Consider the following 19070-nt stretch of genomic DNA (forward strand, 5'->3'; position numbering starts at 1 on the left):
TCTGCCATCAGTGCTGGTTAGCGTGGGAATAATTTGATCTAAAATTTGAGGACTGATGCTTTAACCACACCAATATGAATGAATTTTGAGATCAATTCAGACGTACGTTGAACCTCAAATAAAATACACCATTTTTTTTTCTAGGGCTCACATCCATGTAAAACTACAATCCCCATGATTCAACGCGCTACTCCAATTACGCTGACAAGTGCTGAACAGTGGTTAGCAAACATGGCGGTGACACCGGCACGAAGTTCATCTTTGCACGATTTAGGTTATTATTTTCCACTTCAATTTGACTTAATTACATCCGCAGTTGTTTATAAGCAGTTGTAATCTTCTGGCAGTGTGTCTTCGCCTTAATTTGTCCAGTAATGCTAGTAAACAAAACACTAAACAGTTTGACTAGCATGTTAAGCTAGTTTTCCGTACATCACAAACGGCTATAATTGCCTCCTTATTTCGATTTTGTGACATTTGCCTTTTAAACAAGGTTTGTGGGCGGACCGGACTGCCCTCCACGAAGCCGCATCTCACGGCAGGGCTTTACAGCTGATACGGTTGATAGAGAGTGAAGCGTCAGTCAACATCGTGACCGTGGACAACATCACGCCGCTGCACGAAGCCTGCCTCCAAGCTCACCCGCACTGTGCCCGGCTGCTGCTGGAAGCTGGAGCCCAGGTTGTGCTCGTGCATTCGATGTTAATGTCTGGCCCGGATTTACTGTTATGGCAGTGAGTCACTTGTTGAACTGGTATTAAAACTCATATAGTTGTGGGGAAAAAAGTGTATTAAAAAGTGTGTATAGAGAGCGCGAGACAGACAGAGAGAGAGAGAGAGAGAGAGAGAGAGAGAGATACTTTGTACAGTTTGAGGAGACGCATTGCCAATAGGTGTGAACCCTGATGAGGACAAGCAGTTTTGAAAACGGATGGTAATTGTTGTTCCTTCAGGTAGATGTGCGGACTATCCATGGCAGCACTCCCCTCTGCAACGCCTGCTCTTCCGGCAGCTTGGAGTGTGTCAAGCTGCTCTTGCAATACGGCGCCCAAGTCAACCCATCACTCACTGCTTTGACGGCGTCCCCCCTACATGAGGCCTGCATCCAAGGCAATACGCAGCACACTGGCTTTCCGGTGATATCAATTTGGTATAACACTATCTTCCCTCCTCAGGAAATCCTGAAATAGTAAAACTGCTGATAGCCAGTGGTGCCCAGCTGGAGGCGTATGATGTCCACTTTGGCCCACCGCTGCACATCGCCTGTGCAAAAGCTCGTGTGGAATGTGTCAGGGAGCTTCTGCTTGCAGGTCAGACAGTATGGTATATACAGTGGACATAAAACAAAAAAATCTACACATCCATTCCAAATGCCAGGTGCAAGATTTAAAAAGGCGGATTCAATGATGCACCAACTGTTTAATTGTTTACATTCTAATTAATTTAGTTCTACTGTGTGTTTTCATAAAGTACAATACTGCTGACTGTATTTCCCTTGCAAATGTTCTCATGTGAACTTCCTGCAGGCGCCAACGTGAATTCGAGCAAGTTTCACGAGACCGCCTTGCACCACGCAGCTCGACTGGAAACGCCGGACGTGATGGAGCTGCTGGTGGAGTTCGGAGCCAACGCGCACTCCGTTGACAACTGGGGACGAAAGCCCGGCGACTACTCGCCACCGGCGTCGCTGTCCTACGCCCGTCTCAGCTTTTACGAAAGTGCGTCGGCACCGTCTTGGTTGCCTTGTTTGTGAAAGTGACAATTCATCAATACATCGCATCTGTGTGTTTGGCTACAGGAAACCCTCTGAGCCTTCAGCAGCTTTGTAGAATCACCGTGAGGAAGGCTCTTGGCACCTCGGCGTCAGTGGTCATAGGTTTGCTGGACATAGCTCGTCGCATTCAAAGCTATCTCCAGTTTTGTGATCACCCCACATCTTTAGAATTCAACACGGGTGTTTGATTTACTATACTAATGTACAGTGAACTGCCAATATTTGTGAGTGTAGGGGATCGAGTGAAGCGCAAAACAGTGAAAAGCCACAAATAATGAACGTGCCCCTAAAAAACTTTATACAGTATTGTGATTGCCTATAGATGTCTTAAGATGGCGGCAAAGGACGACATTTGTTGAAGTCAAGCCCCTCAACTCACTTTAAATCTGAATGCTGAACTGCGCATGCGCAGGGCTTCACTGAGATATCTGAGAAGATATGCATGAAAAAAGCAAATCTTGTTTGTGCACTGGCAACAACATGCTAATGACCATATTTGGATGGGACTAGCATGCCATGCAGGATAGCTACATAAAAAAGCTCATAGAAAATACATGGAAAAGTGATTTTTTTGTTTTTCATAAAACATCTCATAAGGTGAGTGGACAAACATTTGCCTCTATTGTCTAATATTTATTTAATGTGTCGGTGCCAAAAGGTGAGTAAAATGACTCGATACTCATAGTGTAAAGTTCTGGTGTATACTTTATGCTAGTGTGCTAGCTAACACTATTGATGAGCCTTATGTGGAGGTGGTTTCTTTAACTACTGAATACAGCTGTTTATATAAGATAGCTTCATGACTGCGTAACTGCTAGATACATGGTGTTTATGATCCATTCCATTTTCAGTGCTTTGCCCCCCAATTTGTGGCATCTATACGCAGCTGAGGCATCATATATGCGGAATTTTGTCACTGAAAATGAGTAGTGGGTGTTCACTGTATATGTGTATATAAATCATTGTCAATATCATGACAATACACTAAATTATTATTAAAGCTTACACTAGATGAACATCATCTGTTTCTCATCTTTATTTAAGATGCTGGGCGAATGCGGAAAATGTTGCTGTCCAAACATTGCTAAACTGCAGTTGGACAATGGTTCTCCAGCGCATAACAGACCGTGACCATCTTATCCAACAACGTGACTTCTTCACCGTCACACACTAGCACCATGTCTATGGGCAGGGCCGCTTTTAAGATTTGATACTTTTGGTGCATATTTCCCAGGACCGTTTCAAGGTGTGCTCTCAGGTGCGTTATCCCTGCCACGTTCTTCTCAGTGACACGACAGTCGGCTTGGTCGAAAGTCGGCCCGTTGACCTCAGCGTAAAACAAGATGCTGCTTTTGTCCGGGTCAAAGCTGTTTGCCAAGACGATGTCGCCTTGCAACAACTTGTGTAGGAAGCCGCTTTTCTCCAACATGTTTTTGGCAGCCATAATTCCATCACACCCTTTTGATACGAAACCAACAAATCCACTGGGTGTGACAGCAATTAAATACTGAACGGCATAATTGCTTTGGTGTTCTTTATGACGCGAGGGTTTTTGAGCAAACACTTTAAAACAGTCAACGATGGCAACGGCTTTGCGACCGAAGGCCTCGACAAACTGGTGAGGCATCGTCCTTTGCAAAGTATTTCTATTGGGCCAGGTAATGGAAGGCCTCAGGTTTGTGTACAGAAACGAAACGGTATCCTGAAACGTTGTGTCCACTGTGCTTGTAGAGATGCTGAAAATGTGGGCGAGGTGCTGGGTGGGCAAATCCAGCCGGAGGCGCATGAAGGTCAGCAGCAGCACTTGAAAAGGACTGAGTCTGCTCTCCTGGGCTGGCATGAGAGGTAACAAAGAACAGAAAAAGGTCATGAAAGAGCCCACATTTGGCATACCGGTGTAATATTCCACTTTGTTGTTGTCGTCGTCGCCGAAGAAGCCGTCTGGCATCTTGAACGCGTCGAGCTCGCGTCTGAGCCGTCTGTTCTCCTCCACCAGGCGGCTGACTTCCGTAACCCTTTGGGTGCAAAAGTTGCATTCTGTCTGCCCCTCTTCCTGTTTGACCACTTCAATCAGCTCTTCTTCTCGCTTGACTTCCTTTGTTCCGATTCCACAGTCATCTCCGTTGCTTTCCGTGTGCCCAGCTCGCTTTAGTTCCCATTTGCCTTTTTCATAGGGCTTCTCTTCCTGTTTGACGTTCCACATTACAGCTTCCTCGCATCGTGTCGGCTCTTTCACCGTTGACTCTCCCCCCTCCTGCCTGCGCTCCCTTCGTAGAGCCGACTTGCTTCTTTTGGCTGAGCGCGGGGAGTCGCCGTGTTCGTTCTCTGTGTAGCCCATATTCAAGGACGGCGCCCAGTCTGGGTCCTTCTCCATCATTTCATATGCCGGCTTCCCTGCAATCAGTCAAATGAAAATGAAAAATGTATCTAAAGAAATCTTGAAAAGCAAACAGTTCTTAAACATAATATATCATTTAATTTAAATAGTTTTAAGCGTAACTCTAGAGGGACCCGGCATACCACGAGTGAGAATCACTGCATTTAAAACGATGTAGAAAAAACCCCCCAAATGTCTATTTACACTGTATGTCAAATGACACAATTCAGATTGTTTTCTCTCTGAAGTGACATGATGGCATGACAGCATAAATAAAAAAACAAATATGAAATTAGTGGTTTTTGTACTACACGGCTAACAACATGGCTGTGAACAGAGGAGCTAGTTTAAAAGAGAGGGACTGTTGCCAACTTAGCGATTTTGTTGTTATACTTGGCGTCTTTTCCAACTGTTATAGAAACCTATATGTAAAATGTAGTTTATTGAGCGCATCGGTTTTTAAACCACAAAAATCTGAACTTGGTTTATAAGCCGCATATATTACACGTACAAATTAGGGTGACCATACATCCCGATTTGCGCGGGACTGTGCCGCATTTGAATGATTTTTGATGCGTTCCGCAAATTGACTCGCTGTCCCGCATGTCTGATCGGCAGGCACCAATTTTCAAACGTGCGTCTAAAATCTTGTTTTTAATTAAACGCCTGCGTGCTGAGAGCAGACAACACACAGTGGTGGCTATTATGGGGGCGGGTCTCGGGCTGTGTGTGTGTTTGTGTGAACGCAATATGGAATTCTACGAATGTAAATGAATAGCTGCCACGGTCCCCAGAGCGACAACTAATTTCCACTATTTACCTTTATGGAAATGTCGACAGCAAACGAACATGAAGGGAGTTATCTTGTCAAATGTGATGTCTTTGCGTCTGACAGCGGCGACCCAAGCCGACCGACGCCTCCTGGAGAGCTCCCTGATCTGTGGCCCGTAGCTTTTCTTCCAGGTCGGGAAGGTGAAAAATCTCGATCCATTGTCGAGTTTCCTGCCGCGGCTGTCGTGTGACTTGTTAGTGCAGCCCAGGACACAACATATGCGAACCATAGCCGCGATAATAAAGACCGAGCGCCTTTCGCTTGTTTACGTTTTCGACTTCTTCTCCCTTTATCCGGCAGATCAGAGTTATACAATCAGTGTTAATGCACACGGCTGACATCTATTGCGACTCAATGGTATTTCATCCAAATGATTCTGGAGAAAAAAAAAAGCTCAAGTAAAGTACAAATACTTAATAAAATAGAGTTAAGTACTTCAACCAAGAGTTTGTACTTCGATACTTCCCACCACAGCTGAAAAATGTTTTTCATATGTATTTACTAGCGTGAAAGTGCTACAACCGCCAGGTTGCGGTAAAGCGCTCCTACTGACGGGTGCCAGAAAACCACCGAAGAAAAATCCCCACACGGAAACGCTGCAGGAAAGCGCCTTGTTTACTAACATCGTACGTCTCTTCGGCGCGTGTTTCGTTAGTCTGGCAGTGACAGACAATGGACATGGAAAACATACAACCGAATGACTTCGGAGACATCAGTGCGTATAAACGAGAACATCGCTGTACTTGGTTGTGGAAAACGTATATGTCAATGAGAAGCTAACGTTTCTGCTTAAGTCAGTGTAGATTTACGTTTCAGGAATTTATGATTTTTAGCATGATGACTTGATATAACCGTGATGTCAACATAGTGTGTGTATAGCCATAAATAATAAAGGGTGCATGATAGCAACATTAAAAGGCCCTTTAAATACTTTACATTACCGAACCTGTGGAATACAGAAACTGTTGACTCTTATCTTTATCTTCTTCCGTCATTATACACTTTGACAGTAAGTGTACGTTTCAAGAGCAAAGTTGAATATTTTTTAGTTAAAGGGGTGAATATTTTCAAGAAAAAAAAGTAACAATATTGAAGAGAGAGAGAGGTTCTATTTTTAGGAAGAAGAAAAGGAATATGTTTTTTGAGATGAAAAACGTCAAGTTACAACCACCCTCTGTCATTCACATTGTGACTTGTTTCTAAAAGGCTGCTGGTCTGAGAGAACTGAGGTCCACAAGGCAGCGGCGCTCGGTCAGACTTCCCTTCTGCAGCACCTCATTGAGTGCGGAGCGTCTGTCAACATTGTGGCGGAGGACTCCATCACACCACTGCACGAGGCCTGCGTCCGTGGGCAGGCCCAGTGCGCCCGGCTGCTTCTGGACGCCGGAGCGCAGGTGACCGCAGGTCTCAGTGGAGCAAATAAAAGAACAGCCATGTCCGTTCTTACGACATCTGATGGATGTTAGGTGGATCCGAGGAACGTGGATGGCAGCACCCCACTGTGTGAAGCTTGCTCTGTGGGCAGTTTGGAGTGTGTGAGGCTCTTGCTGGACCGAGGCGCCAAAGCCAACCCTGCCCTCACCTCTCGCACTGCCTCACCCCTCCATGAGGCCTGCATGGGAGGCAAGTGCTTTCACTGTACTGTAGTCTGACAGTTTTGGCCTCCACTTTAATAAGGGCTGATTCCAAATCTGCTTCTGTAGACCTCAAATAGATTCTTACAATGTTAAATAACATTTTATTTGCAGGAAATTCAGACTGTGTGAAGTTGCTAATTGCTGAGGGTGCTTGTCTGGAGGCGTATGACCTTTACTACGGGACCCCGCTGCATGTAGCCTGTGCGAACCAACACACACGCTGTGCGAAAGAACTCCTCAATGCTGGTGAGACACTTTTCCCACTCTGCCATAAAGAACATTTTAGAATTAGGGCTGAACATAATGATTATTTTAATAATTGATTCATCCGTCGATAATTATTTTCAATTGATCAGATAAAACTTTTTTTTCCCCCAAAATTGTCAGTACAGAAAGGTGCACCAATGTTGCTGTGTGAACATACCAGAACTTTAGAAGTCATACATTCTGATTAAAACAAGAAAAGTAAAAATTGAGCTCAAATTAATATAGGCCATGGACCGACGGAATGTAAGGAGAGAAGCGCTTTAAAAGGATGAGCACGGATGGGGTTGGAGGACGCCCGCGACCCTCGTGAGGATAAAGCTGTATAGATAATGGATGGATGGATGGATGGATGGACTGTTCTTATAATCACACTTTCCGTGCAGGTGCCAAAGTGAACGCTGCCCGGCTGCACCAGACGGCGCTGCACCACGCCGCGAAAAGCGCGCAAGTGGAAATGATCGAGACCCTTGTGGAGTTCGGGGCCAACATTTACGCCCAGGATAAACACAATAAAAAACCAGTCGATTACGCTTCGCCCGGCTCTGCGGCCGCAGCGTGTCTGCGCTCTTATGAGGGTATGACACAAATTCATCAGAAACCTTGTAGTGGCACAATGTTGCCAGGTGATATGGCGCACAAGGATAATATTTGTTACAGCATCCAACACGCAATGGAGTAAAAAGAAAGAGTAATTGCAAACAGATGATTGTTTTTCGTTAGCTAACAAAATATTTTTATTGTGTTTATGTTGCTGTTCTTTCCTGCAGCCATTCCAATGAGCCTGCAGCAACTCAGCAGGTTGGCAGTGCGACGGAAGCTGGGCACCAGTGCTCTGAAGGTTGTAGGTCACCTCCAGATCCCAAAGCTCATTATCAGCTACCTGTGCTTTCAATGATTTGAAGCCTGCAGAGGATTCAGATGATCATTATAACAAAACAAAAATGAAAGACTGGAAACTCAAGGAAAACAAAGCACAAAAGCACTCTTAATTCAGTTGACACATTCTAGTGAAACAATGTCTTAATTTAATTTTAAAATGTACCTTCATCTTGGACTGTGTCTGATAGATGTATGTGTTTTTTTCCCTCTGATTACTTGATTTAAAGCAGGAATCCACTTTTTTTTTGACCACATTTAGCTACACGCTAGTACACGTGAAAATACACAATAAAACAGTTCTAGTCCAAATCGAGAAGTATATAAAACGCGGGTAGTTAATTGGAGCAAGATGTCTAGTAAAGCAGAGGCCTCTATTTGAGGAAGTAATCTAATACACATGAAAACACGTTTTCTCAAATAGTGGCATTTATTCACTTAATCCTGGGGTAGAGTGTTGATAAATTTCTTTTAATGTGAAATAATGAATTTAGCCGCAAATAGATAACGATGCCTCATTGATTTATGTGTTACAGTTAAGTATGCAGCATATTCAATTGCATTTTTATTGTTTTCCACAAATTATATAATACTGTACAGTATATTAAAATTGCCTGTCATAATGTATACATTACTTGCATTATTTTTTGAGGGAAAAACAAGCGGTGTATCCATATGAATATATAAAATATAACTGATTTCAAATTCAGCCTTTGTAGACATACAAAATGCATACGTACTGTAAAAGTGCCATATTCAGTCTAGTACTGGATGGCAAAGGTTTTTAATGCACCCCAGCATGTGAATTCTGAAGGCCTTGTCAAATAAGAGAAACAGTTGTTAGCCAGATGCTTCTCTTTGTTTGCTACAGTACAATATATACTACTGTGAATGTATAGTTAGCAGCCACAGGTCTATTTATGCTCCAAATGACACAGGCGTGAGCTAATTTTAGCAAGGCGCACAGGAAGATGTTTGGAAATTCTCTGAAGCCCCTCAGATGCATCTTGATCGTGGTCCTTGTTGACGTGACCTCCTTCAGGGTGTTTCGTAACCGGCCCATTTAGGCCACGATTTATCATACTGTTGAACTGGAAGACAAATTCAGGACACGAGATATTTGCGGGTATTTAGGTAATGGCACTGTGTTTAGCGCCTCCTGTTTCTCCTCAGTTGAATCTTTTATTGTAGTCAGTCTGCCAATTGACTTTAGGATTTAGGCATATTTGTTGAGTTTCCAATAATAACTGCCTCAAGATGCTTGAGGTAGCTGGGTTCAAGGCCCATGGTTGGTTGTTATTTGTGGTAATAGAATCAGTCAAAATGCCTCCAAAACACAGTTATTCAAATTAGTATCTGATGCACTATATCTTGCTATAATTTTTGGCGCCCTCAGATTAGCTGGTGGGCATTAACCAATTTAACCTCAATTTGTCATGTGTACAAAAGCACACCTAATGGTTATGATAATGGAAGATCTGGCTTGCCCTTTAGGCCATGTAGGCAGATGCTAAGGGCCCCATGGAATCCAGGGGGTGCCAAAACGGTTGGTTGGGGGTGGAGGTTCACCTTGAGCATAATTATTTCTATAAATTCTTAAAATGTCCCCACTTAATGTCCCCCCCCCCCCCCCCCAACTGCAGTGGACTCAGCATACTTGCGGTTTTTAAAGTTGTTTTTTTTTCTCCAATATTTTGAAAAATAGATTCCGGACGGGAGGTTGTTTTTCCCTTAATTTCTACCCATTTTTTGTTGTGGACGCTTATTGAATGTTTATCAGCGTTTGAAAAATCCTGTTGGGATTTTTTCCCCCCCCAATGCATTTCAATTGTCGTCAGATACAGTATAGTACATGTATATGTCTATTTTCGATTTTCGCGGGCTGAGCACCGGTACCTAATCCCGCAAACACGTGGTACGCTCCATTACCTTCCGCTGCCGGTTTTTGGCTGATGAGTATCACTGACGGTCACCGAAGACGAATTTACTAAACATGTCAAAAAGATATCAACCGTCCGTAGCACAGGGAATGAAAAAAATAAATAAAAGAAAAGAAGAGGAGCAAAACGGCGAAACAAAGGTAAAGTAAAGATACGGTTGTCAGACATTTAGCCCAGTGTACGGGCATACTGTTCCATTGCTAACAATTGCTAACTGAGCAATTAGCCTGTATGATTATCTTAGACGTGGTATGCTAATCAGTAAATGAGCGGTTTAATTTTTATTTAGCTGGGCCGCAAAGGGGCTCTTACAATATTTTTTTTAGAGAGTGACATAACTAAATACAGTACATACACAACTCTATACTGGCCTGTACGCTTTTATCATTTGTTGATAACATTTACCTATGATAGGCTAACGTTTCGCCCCTGCTTGTTAATAGTCAAAATGCTCCTCACTTTTTATTACTTTCTATGCCAGGTCATGTCATGTCATGTCATGTCGTCTTCCAAATCGCTTATCCTATATAGGGTCGCGGGGAGTTGCTGGAGCCTATCCCAGCCGTCAATGGGCGAAGGCAGACTACACCCCGAACTGGTCGCCAGCCAGTCGCAGGTCTATGCCAGGTTAGTAACCATAATTGTATGCGTTAGTTAAAATCGTCTAAAGGATATTACTTGATTTAAACTTTGCGTCATAATTATTATTATTATTATTATTATTATTACTAGTAGTAGTAGTAGTGTAATAATAGGATTGTTAGGTTGAGTTGATGTTGCTTTCGGACTGATTTAAGAGAATGAACGGGCGATAGGAAGTGACGTTCTGCCTAGTGACGAGACTGGAGTAATGTACTGTATTGCATTGGAATGTCTAATTCCAATAAAAGTTATGTAAATTAATGCTTTAATCGCCCACTAGTATGGTCAGTTGGAACGGAACAGAGTGAAACAAGTAGTACTGGTATAAAATACGCAGTTTAGTATGACCACATGCCATTTTAAAACTGCAGTCAACTGCTTCTATGTTACTGGCGGTCTCTGCACTGCCTTTTTTGTAGTTTTGCATAGTTGTTAACTTGGTTTTTTTTTGTGCAGGTATTGCACAGGATTATTGTAGATAATGTTCAGTTATTGTGTGCCTACTGGATGGTTATTTAAATATAACGTTTGGTGTTGATTGTTATAGTTTCTTGCTATTAATATTTTCTTATCTACAGGATTTTCAGATAATTTTGCATTTATTTGTATTTTTTTTTTCCTAAATGAGTGACATGTTATCCTGTAAAATAAAGAATGGTAAAAGGAAAAATATGTTCAATCTTTTCGTAGTGTATGTTTAAATAATCACAGACAGAGAAGGGGGGCCATAGAAAATTTTATTGACTTAGGGTGCCACGTTGGCTCGGGCCAGCCGGGGATAAAGGTAACAACAGGACTTTGTTAATCAGAACCGATCAACTACTGAACGGTCGGAGTGAAATCGTATAGTGCCCACAAGGTCCCCTTAAGATGGCCATTGAACATCTAAATGACTCAAAGAAGGCCATTGGAGAAGTTCTGTGGTCAGATGAAACCAGTTGAACTAACTATTCAGCATAGATCTGACCCGGCGTGTTTGGAGGATGACAGAAATCGGAATTTGACCCACAGAACGCCCTCGCAGTCAAGTGCAAGTGAAATGCTGTGACCTTTTGGAGTGCGTATCCCTCAAAGACGCCCAGTGACATTTACTGATGTTTAATCAGGACCGTGTACGGGTTCAAAATCAATCTCTCGCTGTACCCCCAGAGCCCTTAAGACTTGTTAAACACAGAAAATCTGCGTGCTCTAAAACCCAGGCGGATAAGAGGAAAGGCATGTGTGGAATTTGTGCTCCAAGGTGAAAAATGGTCCTCACTAAGATTTTGGAGTGAGGACAGGCATTTTTTTTGAGGGGGGTTACATTCTCTTTGATTGAGGAATGTATCACAATTGAGAGGTTCTGAGTTCGCATTTTGGTTAAGGCCTTTCTGGACTTTCTCCGGGCTCTCTGGCTTCTTCCCAGATAAAAACATGCATTTTCACTTTATTGAAGTCTAAATTGTCCATCGTGTGAATTGTGTGTCTTTATGTGATTGGCTGGCGATCATTTCAGAGCGTAAAACGCCTCTTTCCGCAAAGTTAATTGGCATAGGCTACAGTTCAAAATTCGTCAGCCAGGGCATGTTGAACTATTATCTAGTCTTGGAAACAGGAGTTCAGAACATTCAGACGTATCATTTCAGCAAAATTGTATTTAAAACATTGATTAATTGATCTATAAGTTGAAGAAAGAAGTGTCAAATGCCCGTCCCAAATTTGTGTTGTAATGTGCATTACTGCCACCAGTAGGGCTGGAGTGGAATAGCATCATGATTTTTTTTTTTAAGCGTATTTTTAAATGAGTTTAGGTTTTATGTACAGCACTTTGTTACAGCTGCAGTAGTTAAAGTCCTCTATAAATAATGTTGAGTTGAGCGATGTACAGTATAGCACTGTTTTGCCTCGATTGACAGATGGAAGACATTAAAAGGAAGTTGTATTGTATGTACTCTAAACACGTTTAGTCTTACTGATCGGGTACATGTACAGTATATTAGGCTGGACGTCAGGAGGTCATGGTGGATTGTGCTGCCAAGTCAGTCTTGTAAACGCAAAGCCTGGAACACTATGCACCAGGCACCCTGCCGGAGTGTACCCATTCACTTACAGCAATTTAAAACGTCATTTGAATACTCGTCTTATAAAAAGCATAAAGAATAGTTGGCAGCTGCCACTTTTAACATGTTTTCTTCTACTTCCTGCATCTTGACTTACTTTCTAAGTGAGCTACTGTACTGCTTTTGTTGCAGGAGGCTGCTATGCTTTGAGAAGCGTGAAATAAGTAGCAGTTATGTAATATTTATATAACTGCACTCACACACCCTGGTGTTGTACCTTTAGGTTGCATGCAATGGAGCTCACTGGCACATTAGAAGGGATTTTGTGCACACACGTTCCCGCAAACTGATATTTTAGTTTTAGTGAGTATTTTGGTTAAACCTAAGGGAAACATTACAGTGTGTAATTATTGCTTGACAAAAAAAAATGCAATCTTTAATTTCCACTAGTCTGTGCTTTTTAAAAATGCATGGGCAGCAAGGATGATGACAAAGGTGTTTTCAAAGTGATGATGCTGTACATTATATGAACAGCGTTTTATCTGGGAAAAAAATGATAAAAATATGAATTTATTCAAAGAACATTACAATTTTGTTGTTATTCTTGCAAAAGTACATCTTTATCCTTGAAACATTAAGATATTACGCCCATCCTATCCCCCCTAAGTTATTTTTCTTTGTAAAAATGACTATTAACGCAAGACTTGACACTTTTGTCTTGTCGTTTGTCGACGCTTTTCTGAAAAGATATCACAACACAAATTTATTCTCTTAATATTAAGACATTTTTAAAAGTGGAAAACATGTTTCATACAAAAATAAATCTTTACACTCATAATCTTATGAATTTATATTAATTTACTTTCATTATTCAGACTTCAGATAAAAATACCACTTATTCTGAGAAGATAAATACATACTTGCAATATTAGGAGTTTTCGCTGAATAATAATAATAATTGATGTATATAGCGCCTTTGAAGGGACTCGGGACACACTTGTATGATGACTTTTTTCTTGTAATGTTACAACTTTATTATCGCAACAGTGAGACTTGTGTCGCTTGTAAAAATACATTATTATTCTCTAAATACAATATTGTGTTAGTATTAATCCCCTTTTCTCAGAAAAAGACAGTATCACAGTTTCCCATTTTAATTCCCCCAAAAATGAATGTAACGTGTTCTCTGTTTTCTAACCCTTTCCAGGATCAAGGTCTATTTTACCCTCTGACCACTTGGCGGCGCTACAGAAAAGCAAATCCCTGAACCACGTGGCCATACAGTAGGTGTCATTAGCCAGCATGTGTTCAGAACCTAAGGGCGAAGTGAAAACAAGCTTCTGTAAAATGTGGTCACTCTCCATACAGCCTGCTGATTTTATATGCAGCAGTTAGGAAACACAACGAGGAGTTCTTCCTCAGAGCACCATAAACTGGGAAGGGAGGGGTGCCGTGTGTGCCGGGTGTGTGTGTGTTGGGGGCTGTGGGGGGGGATAGTCTTATCTTGGCTGAAAGCAAAGAGCAGATCGCTTGTGTTGATTCGAGGCTCTGCACAGACAGGAACCGGGAGGCTTTTGTTTGGGAATCATGAGATAAACACTGAGCTGAATGCTGTGATGGTCCACTGCTATGCCCTGTCAGCCTCCCCGCCCCCCAAATGAGCTGCAGATGTGCACAAGACACTCAATCTACAAGAGTGACTCATTTTCTTATACTGTATATGCTCTTGCAGTTACCCTCAGAAGATGTCCTAACATGCTCATCATTAGCCTAGTAGCATACAGTAGTTGCCCTAAGCCATGTTTGAATGTTTTCGGAAAGCGAGGAAAAAAACACAACAAATTTAACACACAGGAAGAGTCCTGTTGCCTTGATTCAACCTTTGCGGATTACCATGAGAATGTACATAGACATACATGAAGAAAAAAAACCCCACATTGCTATTTTTATCGGCATTTATGCCACTAGGCTGATGACGTGAAGTTAGCATAGCAGAATTTATATAGGATGTCCACACGAAATGACACAACTTCAAAATTATACATGTACAGTGGTTCCTTGATTTACAAGTTTAATTTGTTCCGTAGACAAGCCTTTAACTTGGAGCCTTTAGCTTGTGTACATGTTTAACTTATAAACACAATAGCAATAAAAACAAAAAAATACCAAGATGCTTGCTCAAAATATTTATTATATAATATATTAAAAAACAAATGTCAGTATGTTATCGTCACTTTACGATTTCTCGAAAACGGGCCGCTTTGATTCTCATGACATTCGGGGGTACATGTCCTAGTTACGTTTGATTGGTGTGGGGATTATGGCGGGCTCCTTGGAAAAATGTCTACCGTGTACAGGAGAAACAAAAAGTTGAGAACCCCCTGCTCCTGAGACTATCTCACTAGTCTGCTTTTGAGGTAGTAAGAAAAAAAAATATTCATGTGTGTCTGGTCTAGATGACAATGCCCCAGGGTTAACACACACACACCCACACATGCGCATGTGGACACGCGGCTCGATGACTAAGCCATCTGGTTGTATTTTTTTGAAGGGAGTCCCCCCCCCCGTTCCGGAGTTGGCCAGTCTGCGGTGCAAATGAAAAAAGCCTCGGGAAAAAGAAAACCTCCATCTGCAGACTCTTTCCATGTCTGTGCGTAGCGCTGTAGTGCTCGTGACGCATGCTGGCTCAGCAAGCCTGCTTGGTTCTCTTTGTCCCCAAACTGAACTGCTGTTCTCGTGAAATTCTAACCAAAAAAAGTAAAAAATAATTATTTGTCTATGGTCTAATGTATTGCGCATTCGAGATAAATGAAAATCACTCCTAAATCAATATTTTTAAACAAACTGCTTTTAAAGCGGAAGTCAATCCAAACATATTTTTTTCAGGAATACGTTCCCAGCTGCCCACTAGTTGAAACGCGGCATTCTGATTAATTTTGCGTTTTTGGAATATTGAGCAGCAAAATGCACTAGTTTTTAGCTCTCTCTGGGGGGCGGCCATTCTGTCTTTTGTCGACTGAAAATGACGGCTGACCTATTTTCTGAATCTGAGCCGTGATTGGTCGTTTTGAGCAGGTGTGATGGAATTTTCAGTCGACAGAAGACAGAATGGCCGCCCCCAGAGATGGCTAAAAACGAGTGGATTTACAATTATCTATTATCTCTAGCGCAATATTGATCAGAATGCCCTGTTTCAACTAGTGGGCTTGCATAGAACATATTCTTGACAAAAAATGTTTGCGTTGACTTCCACTTTAAAGGGGCTGTGATGGTCCACTTTAAAGGGGAAGTCATCCTCCCAAACTTATTTTTTTTAAGAATATGTTCTATGCAGGCCCTCTCGTTGAAACACGGCATTCTGATTAATATTGTGTTTGTGGAATAAGAGTTAAGCAGCAAAATCCACCTGTTTTTAGCCATCTCAGGGGGCGGACATTTTGTCACGTCTGTTGAGTGAAAATGACATCCTAGTTACTCAGGGCTCCACAAATTAAACTGCTACAATTTCTACCACATTATAGTTTTACTCTCTGGTGTTTCAGTAATGATGTACAGCAGAAGTTCCCACTTGGGGTACCAGGTACGATGTGTTCTTCTTGCGAATTGGCCTGTGCACTAGCTATGGCACTCTTTGAATGTACTGGGAGGTACATTGTTGAGTGAAAGTACAGAATGTTCTGCAGGTAGTCTGGTTGTATTTCTATGACGTGCTGTAATTTTTGCCCCGCTTATCTGATGGGAAAAATATAAAGTATGTTAGTAGAATGAAGGGGCGGGGATGTGGGTTGGCGCGTCGAGGTCGTAAAATCCTCAGCATGTTCATTAACTTACGTAAAGCCTTGTTTATTGTCTGATTCGTCACTTCTCATTGGCCAGTTGTGTGTCAAGATAAACACAAACGCAGCATAGTTTTAGCAAGCACGATAATTGACGCTTGCTCCGCAATGTTTTAATGATCATCTGTGACAACAATTTGAAATACAATCGTTAGATAACTTGTTGACACGTTTTCTGATATGCAAGAAATACGTCAGTGTTGTGGTTTCACTGCTGTAGTTGCTATTTTGCAGTGATGGGAATATTGTCGTGCAAATACTTAGTTGCTGTACCGAAGTAGATTATTCAGGTATGATGTTAGATGTAAGATGTTGAAAGACTTCATTGTTGATCCCACACTGGGATAATGTGTAGCATCGCCACAGAAGCAGAGACAAGTAGGTAAAATGTACAAATAAACAAGGTGCACTAAGTATATAGTAAAAGTCAATTGTATGGTAAAGTCAAGTCGAGTCAAATGTATTTATATAGCCCTTAATCACAGGAAAGTCTCAAAGGGCTTCACATATGCACCAGGTCATTTACACGACATCCCCTGATCTTAACCCCCAGTTGGTGTGTGGTGTATGGTATAAAATAAAAACAGCAAAAACTTTGCCACATTTAAATAAATATGATAAATATATGACAGTTTACACTAATCCCTCTCTGAATTAAAGCACGTGCATTTAATTTAAGTGCATATGCAAGTGAACAAGCATGTATTATAGTGGGGCTTACAAAGATTTGCTGCAGCTTTAGTTCTCACAACTACTGTATAATAATAGTTTGCAAAGTGGGGGGTTAAGATTAGACCGCGCCTATCTGCCTGGCGCCTGTGGGTTTCTGAGGGGAACACATTTACACCTGTGGCTGTCTCACTCTTTCAACACTGCCATTTGTAAGGTAACATTCATGTTGACAAGAAAACCTCCAAAACAAACTGGAAGGCTTTTCCAAATACTCTGTGGTTCAACGTAATTCAAAACATTACAATACATTCAGAATAATACTGTACACAATAAGAAGAATATTGTGTTAAAGTAATGTAATTCAGTCTATTTCTGAGATACATGTGACCAGATAACGTACACTATTTGTCTTGGTGAAGCAGGATGAGGCTTATTGCCAAGTGTTATTTTTGGACTCCCTGTTCCATATTTACATGTAAAAAAATCCTATGTTTTGTAGTTACAAGGCGGCTCATTTTTAGTATGTGCGGCCCCGCAGACTGCATTCAATTCTTTTGATCTGTGCAGCAACCGCTTGGCTTCTTGTGCAAAGTAAGAACAGATCTGAAAGGACCACTCCAGGTGTCTCATAGTATAGAATTTAATTTGTCATGCTTTATATGTATTTACGATGGCAGTGAATGGATTCTACTGATATTTGGCTCCATTAATCCAAACAAAATACAATATTGTCGACATTTAGTGCCAACTAGTGCAGTAAAAGCACGGGAGCGAGATGTAATCCCAAAACACATTTTTGCATTCATATTGTCCTATTCGCATTTATTTACATGTAATGTAATGACAGGGTGCCTATCTGATTCAGATGGTTTATCATCAATTGCCCAGACCTGTCTGTCTAGTTAATCTGATACAAAACAATGTAGCCAGATATTCCAGATTCATTTTGTTTCTTGGATCAATAATAGGGTGCTATATAGAGGGAATGGAGACAATTGGGGGCGGCGCGGTGGTCGACTGGTTAGCACGTCCGCCTCACGGATCAGAGGTCGTGGGTTCGATCCTGGCTCCGGCCTCCCTGTGTGGAGTTTGCATGCTCTCCCCGTGCCTGCGTGGGTTTTCTCCGGGTACTCCGGTTTCCTCCCACATTCCAAAAACATGCATGGTAAATTGATTGGACTCTCTCAATTGCCCCTAGGTGTGATTGTGAGTGCGGATGTTTGTTTGTCTCTTTGTGCCCTGCGATTGGCTGGCAACCAATTCAGGGTGTCCCCCGCCTACTGCCCAAAGACAGCTGGGATAAGCGGTATTGATAATGGATGGATAGAGACAATTGGCAGACAGAAGCGTACTAATAAGGTATCCGTGAGGAGTGCCCGATTGAAGCTTGCGCAAAAAGTTATTGCAATAATGGTACAGTATTCTTCTTTTGTGGTGCCTTTATAATTGATTTACTGCTTGAAAATATATGATTGATGTGTTTTAGCGTCTGTACAAGGATGCCTACCGATTATCTACAGTCCATCAGGTGCACATCACAGAAGCATGCAAGGTAAGGAACAGTTCCTCTTACATAATCTAAGAATGCGCTGGACTGACAATCGTTTACATTGCAACTAGTCACAGAACTATTTGGCCTCGAGGTAGCTATCCATAAATTGTTTTACCTGTCAGTGTCGTGCATTTCATTAGTTGTTGCTGTCTGTGGTGTATCGAGAGTGAGGTGGGTTACTGATTGACTGACATCTCATGTATGTATGTCTTTTTGTAGTAATGTGGATATATCTCACTAAGAAATATGTCAAATATTGACACAGATTTTTTTAATCTTCATGTCATGCTGCCTCAAACGTTTTGTGAAGTTTGGCTTAACGAGATGGCTAAAGAAATGGAGTGTGACATATTGTGTAAACTTTTCAGATTATGGATTGTAATAAAGTGTCCTGTCATTAGATACACCTGTGTAGTCCAACAAAAGGGCTACTTAAAAACCCCTCTCAATATGTTGTTCTCAGAGGTGGAAAGTAGTGTTGTTCCGATACCGATACTGGTATCGGGATACTTCCCGATACTGGTATCGGGATACTTCCCGATACTGGTATCGGGATACTTCCCGATACTGGTATCGGGATACTTCCCGATACCACACGATCAAAATGAAGTATTGTTTATCAGCTC

At 41.8% G+C, this 19070-nt stretch overlaps 4 protein-coding genes across 10 annotated transcripts in view; 3 read left to right on the forward strand and 1 right to left on the reverse strand.

Moving 5' to 3' along the window:
- The first annotated feature begins 205 nt into the window (after positions 1-205).
- Positions 206-2795, forward strand: asb13a.1 (ankyrin repeat and SOCS box containing 13a, tandem duplicate 1). The gene is made up of 6 exons (XM_086022084.1): positions 206-274; positions 494-681; positions 954-1110; positions 1176-1310; positions 1527-1718; positions 1799-2795. Exons 1-6 carry the CDS (start codon positions 232-234, stop codon positions 1960-1962), a joined length of 879 nt encoding a protein of 292 aa, XP_085878210.1. The 5' UTR covers positions 206-231; the 3' UTR covers positions 1963-2795.
- On the reverse strand, positions 2050-5298 carry LOC147126500 (uncharacterized). The gene is made up of 2 exons (XM_086022078.1): positions 4972-5298; positions 2050-4168 (listed from the first exon to the last, which is right to left on the reverse strand). The coding sequence occupies exons 1-2, from the start codon at positions 5210-5212 to the stop codon at positions 2859-2861; spliced, it is 1551 nt and encodes a 516-aa protein (XP_085878204.1). The 5' UTR covers positions 5213-5298; the 3' UTR covers positions 2050-2858.
- On the forward strand, positions 2943-8390 carry LOC147126501 (ankyrin repeat and SOCS box protein 13-like). 2 transcript variants are annotated; one of them, XM_086022087.1, is made up of 6 exons: positions 2943-3619; positions 6190-6377; positions 6450-6606; positions 6732-6866; positions 7271-7462; positions 7655-8390. In XM_086022087.1, the coding sequence occupies exons 1-6, from the start codon at positions 3613-3615 to the stop codon at positions 7780-7782; spliced, it is 807 nt and encodes a 268-aa protein (XP_085878213.1). In that variant the 5' UTR covers positions 2943-3612; the 3' UTR covers positions 7783-8390. The 2 variants fall into 2 exon arrangements, with proteins under 2 accessions (XP_085878213.1, XP_085878212.1); XM_086022086.1 differs by lacking the exon at positions 2943-3619 and adding an exon at positions 5400-5698.
- A 1020-nt stretch (positions 8391-9410) lies between these two features.
- Positions 9411-19070, forward strand: part of mkln1 (muskelin 1, intracellular mediator containing kelch motifs) — a 144319-nt gene continuing 134659 nt past the window's right edge. For 3 of the 6 annotated variants that reach the window (XR_015084662.1, XM_086022069.1, XM_086022070.1), the window contains exons 1-3: positions 9411-10330; positions 13592-13667; positions 18379-18444. Coding sequence is in view for 5 of the 6 variants with exons in the window: in XM_086022069.1 (XP_085878195.1) it covers positions 10198-10330; positions 13592-13667; positions 18379-18444 (275 nt within the window). In the remaining variant the exon portion in view is untranslated. Of the gene's footprint in view, positions 10331-13591; positions 13668-18378; positions 18445-19070 lie in introns of those variants that run through there. The other 3 variants (XM_086022072.1, XM_086022074.1, XM_086022073.1) reach the window with 2 other exon arrangements.

The sequence above is a fragment of the Filicampus tigris genome, chromosome 22 (assembly GCF_054856515.1).
Source record: "Filicampus tigris isolate MCC_2025a chromosome 22, RoL_Ftig_1.0, whole genome shotgun sequence".
NCBI classification, from domain to species: domain Eukaryota; kingdom Metazoa; phylum Chordata; class Actinopteri; order Syngnathiformes; family Syngnathidae; genus Filicampus; species Filicampus tigris.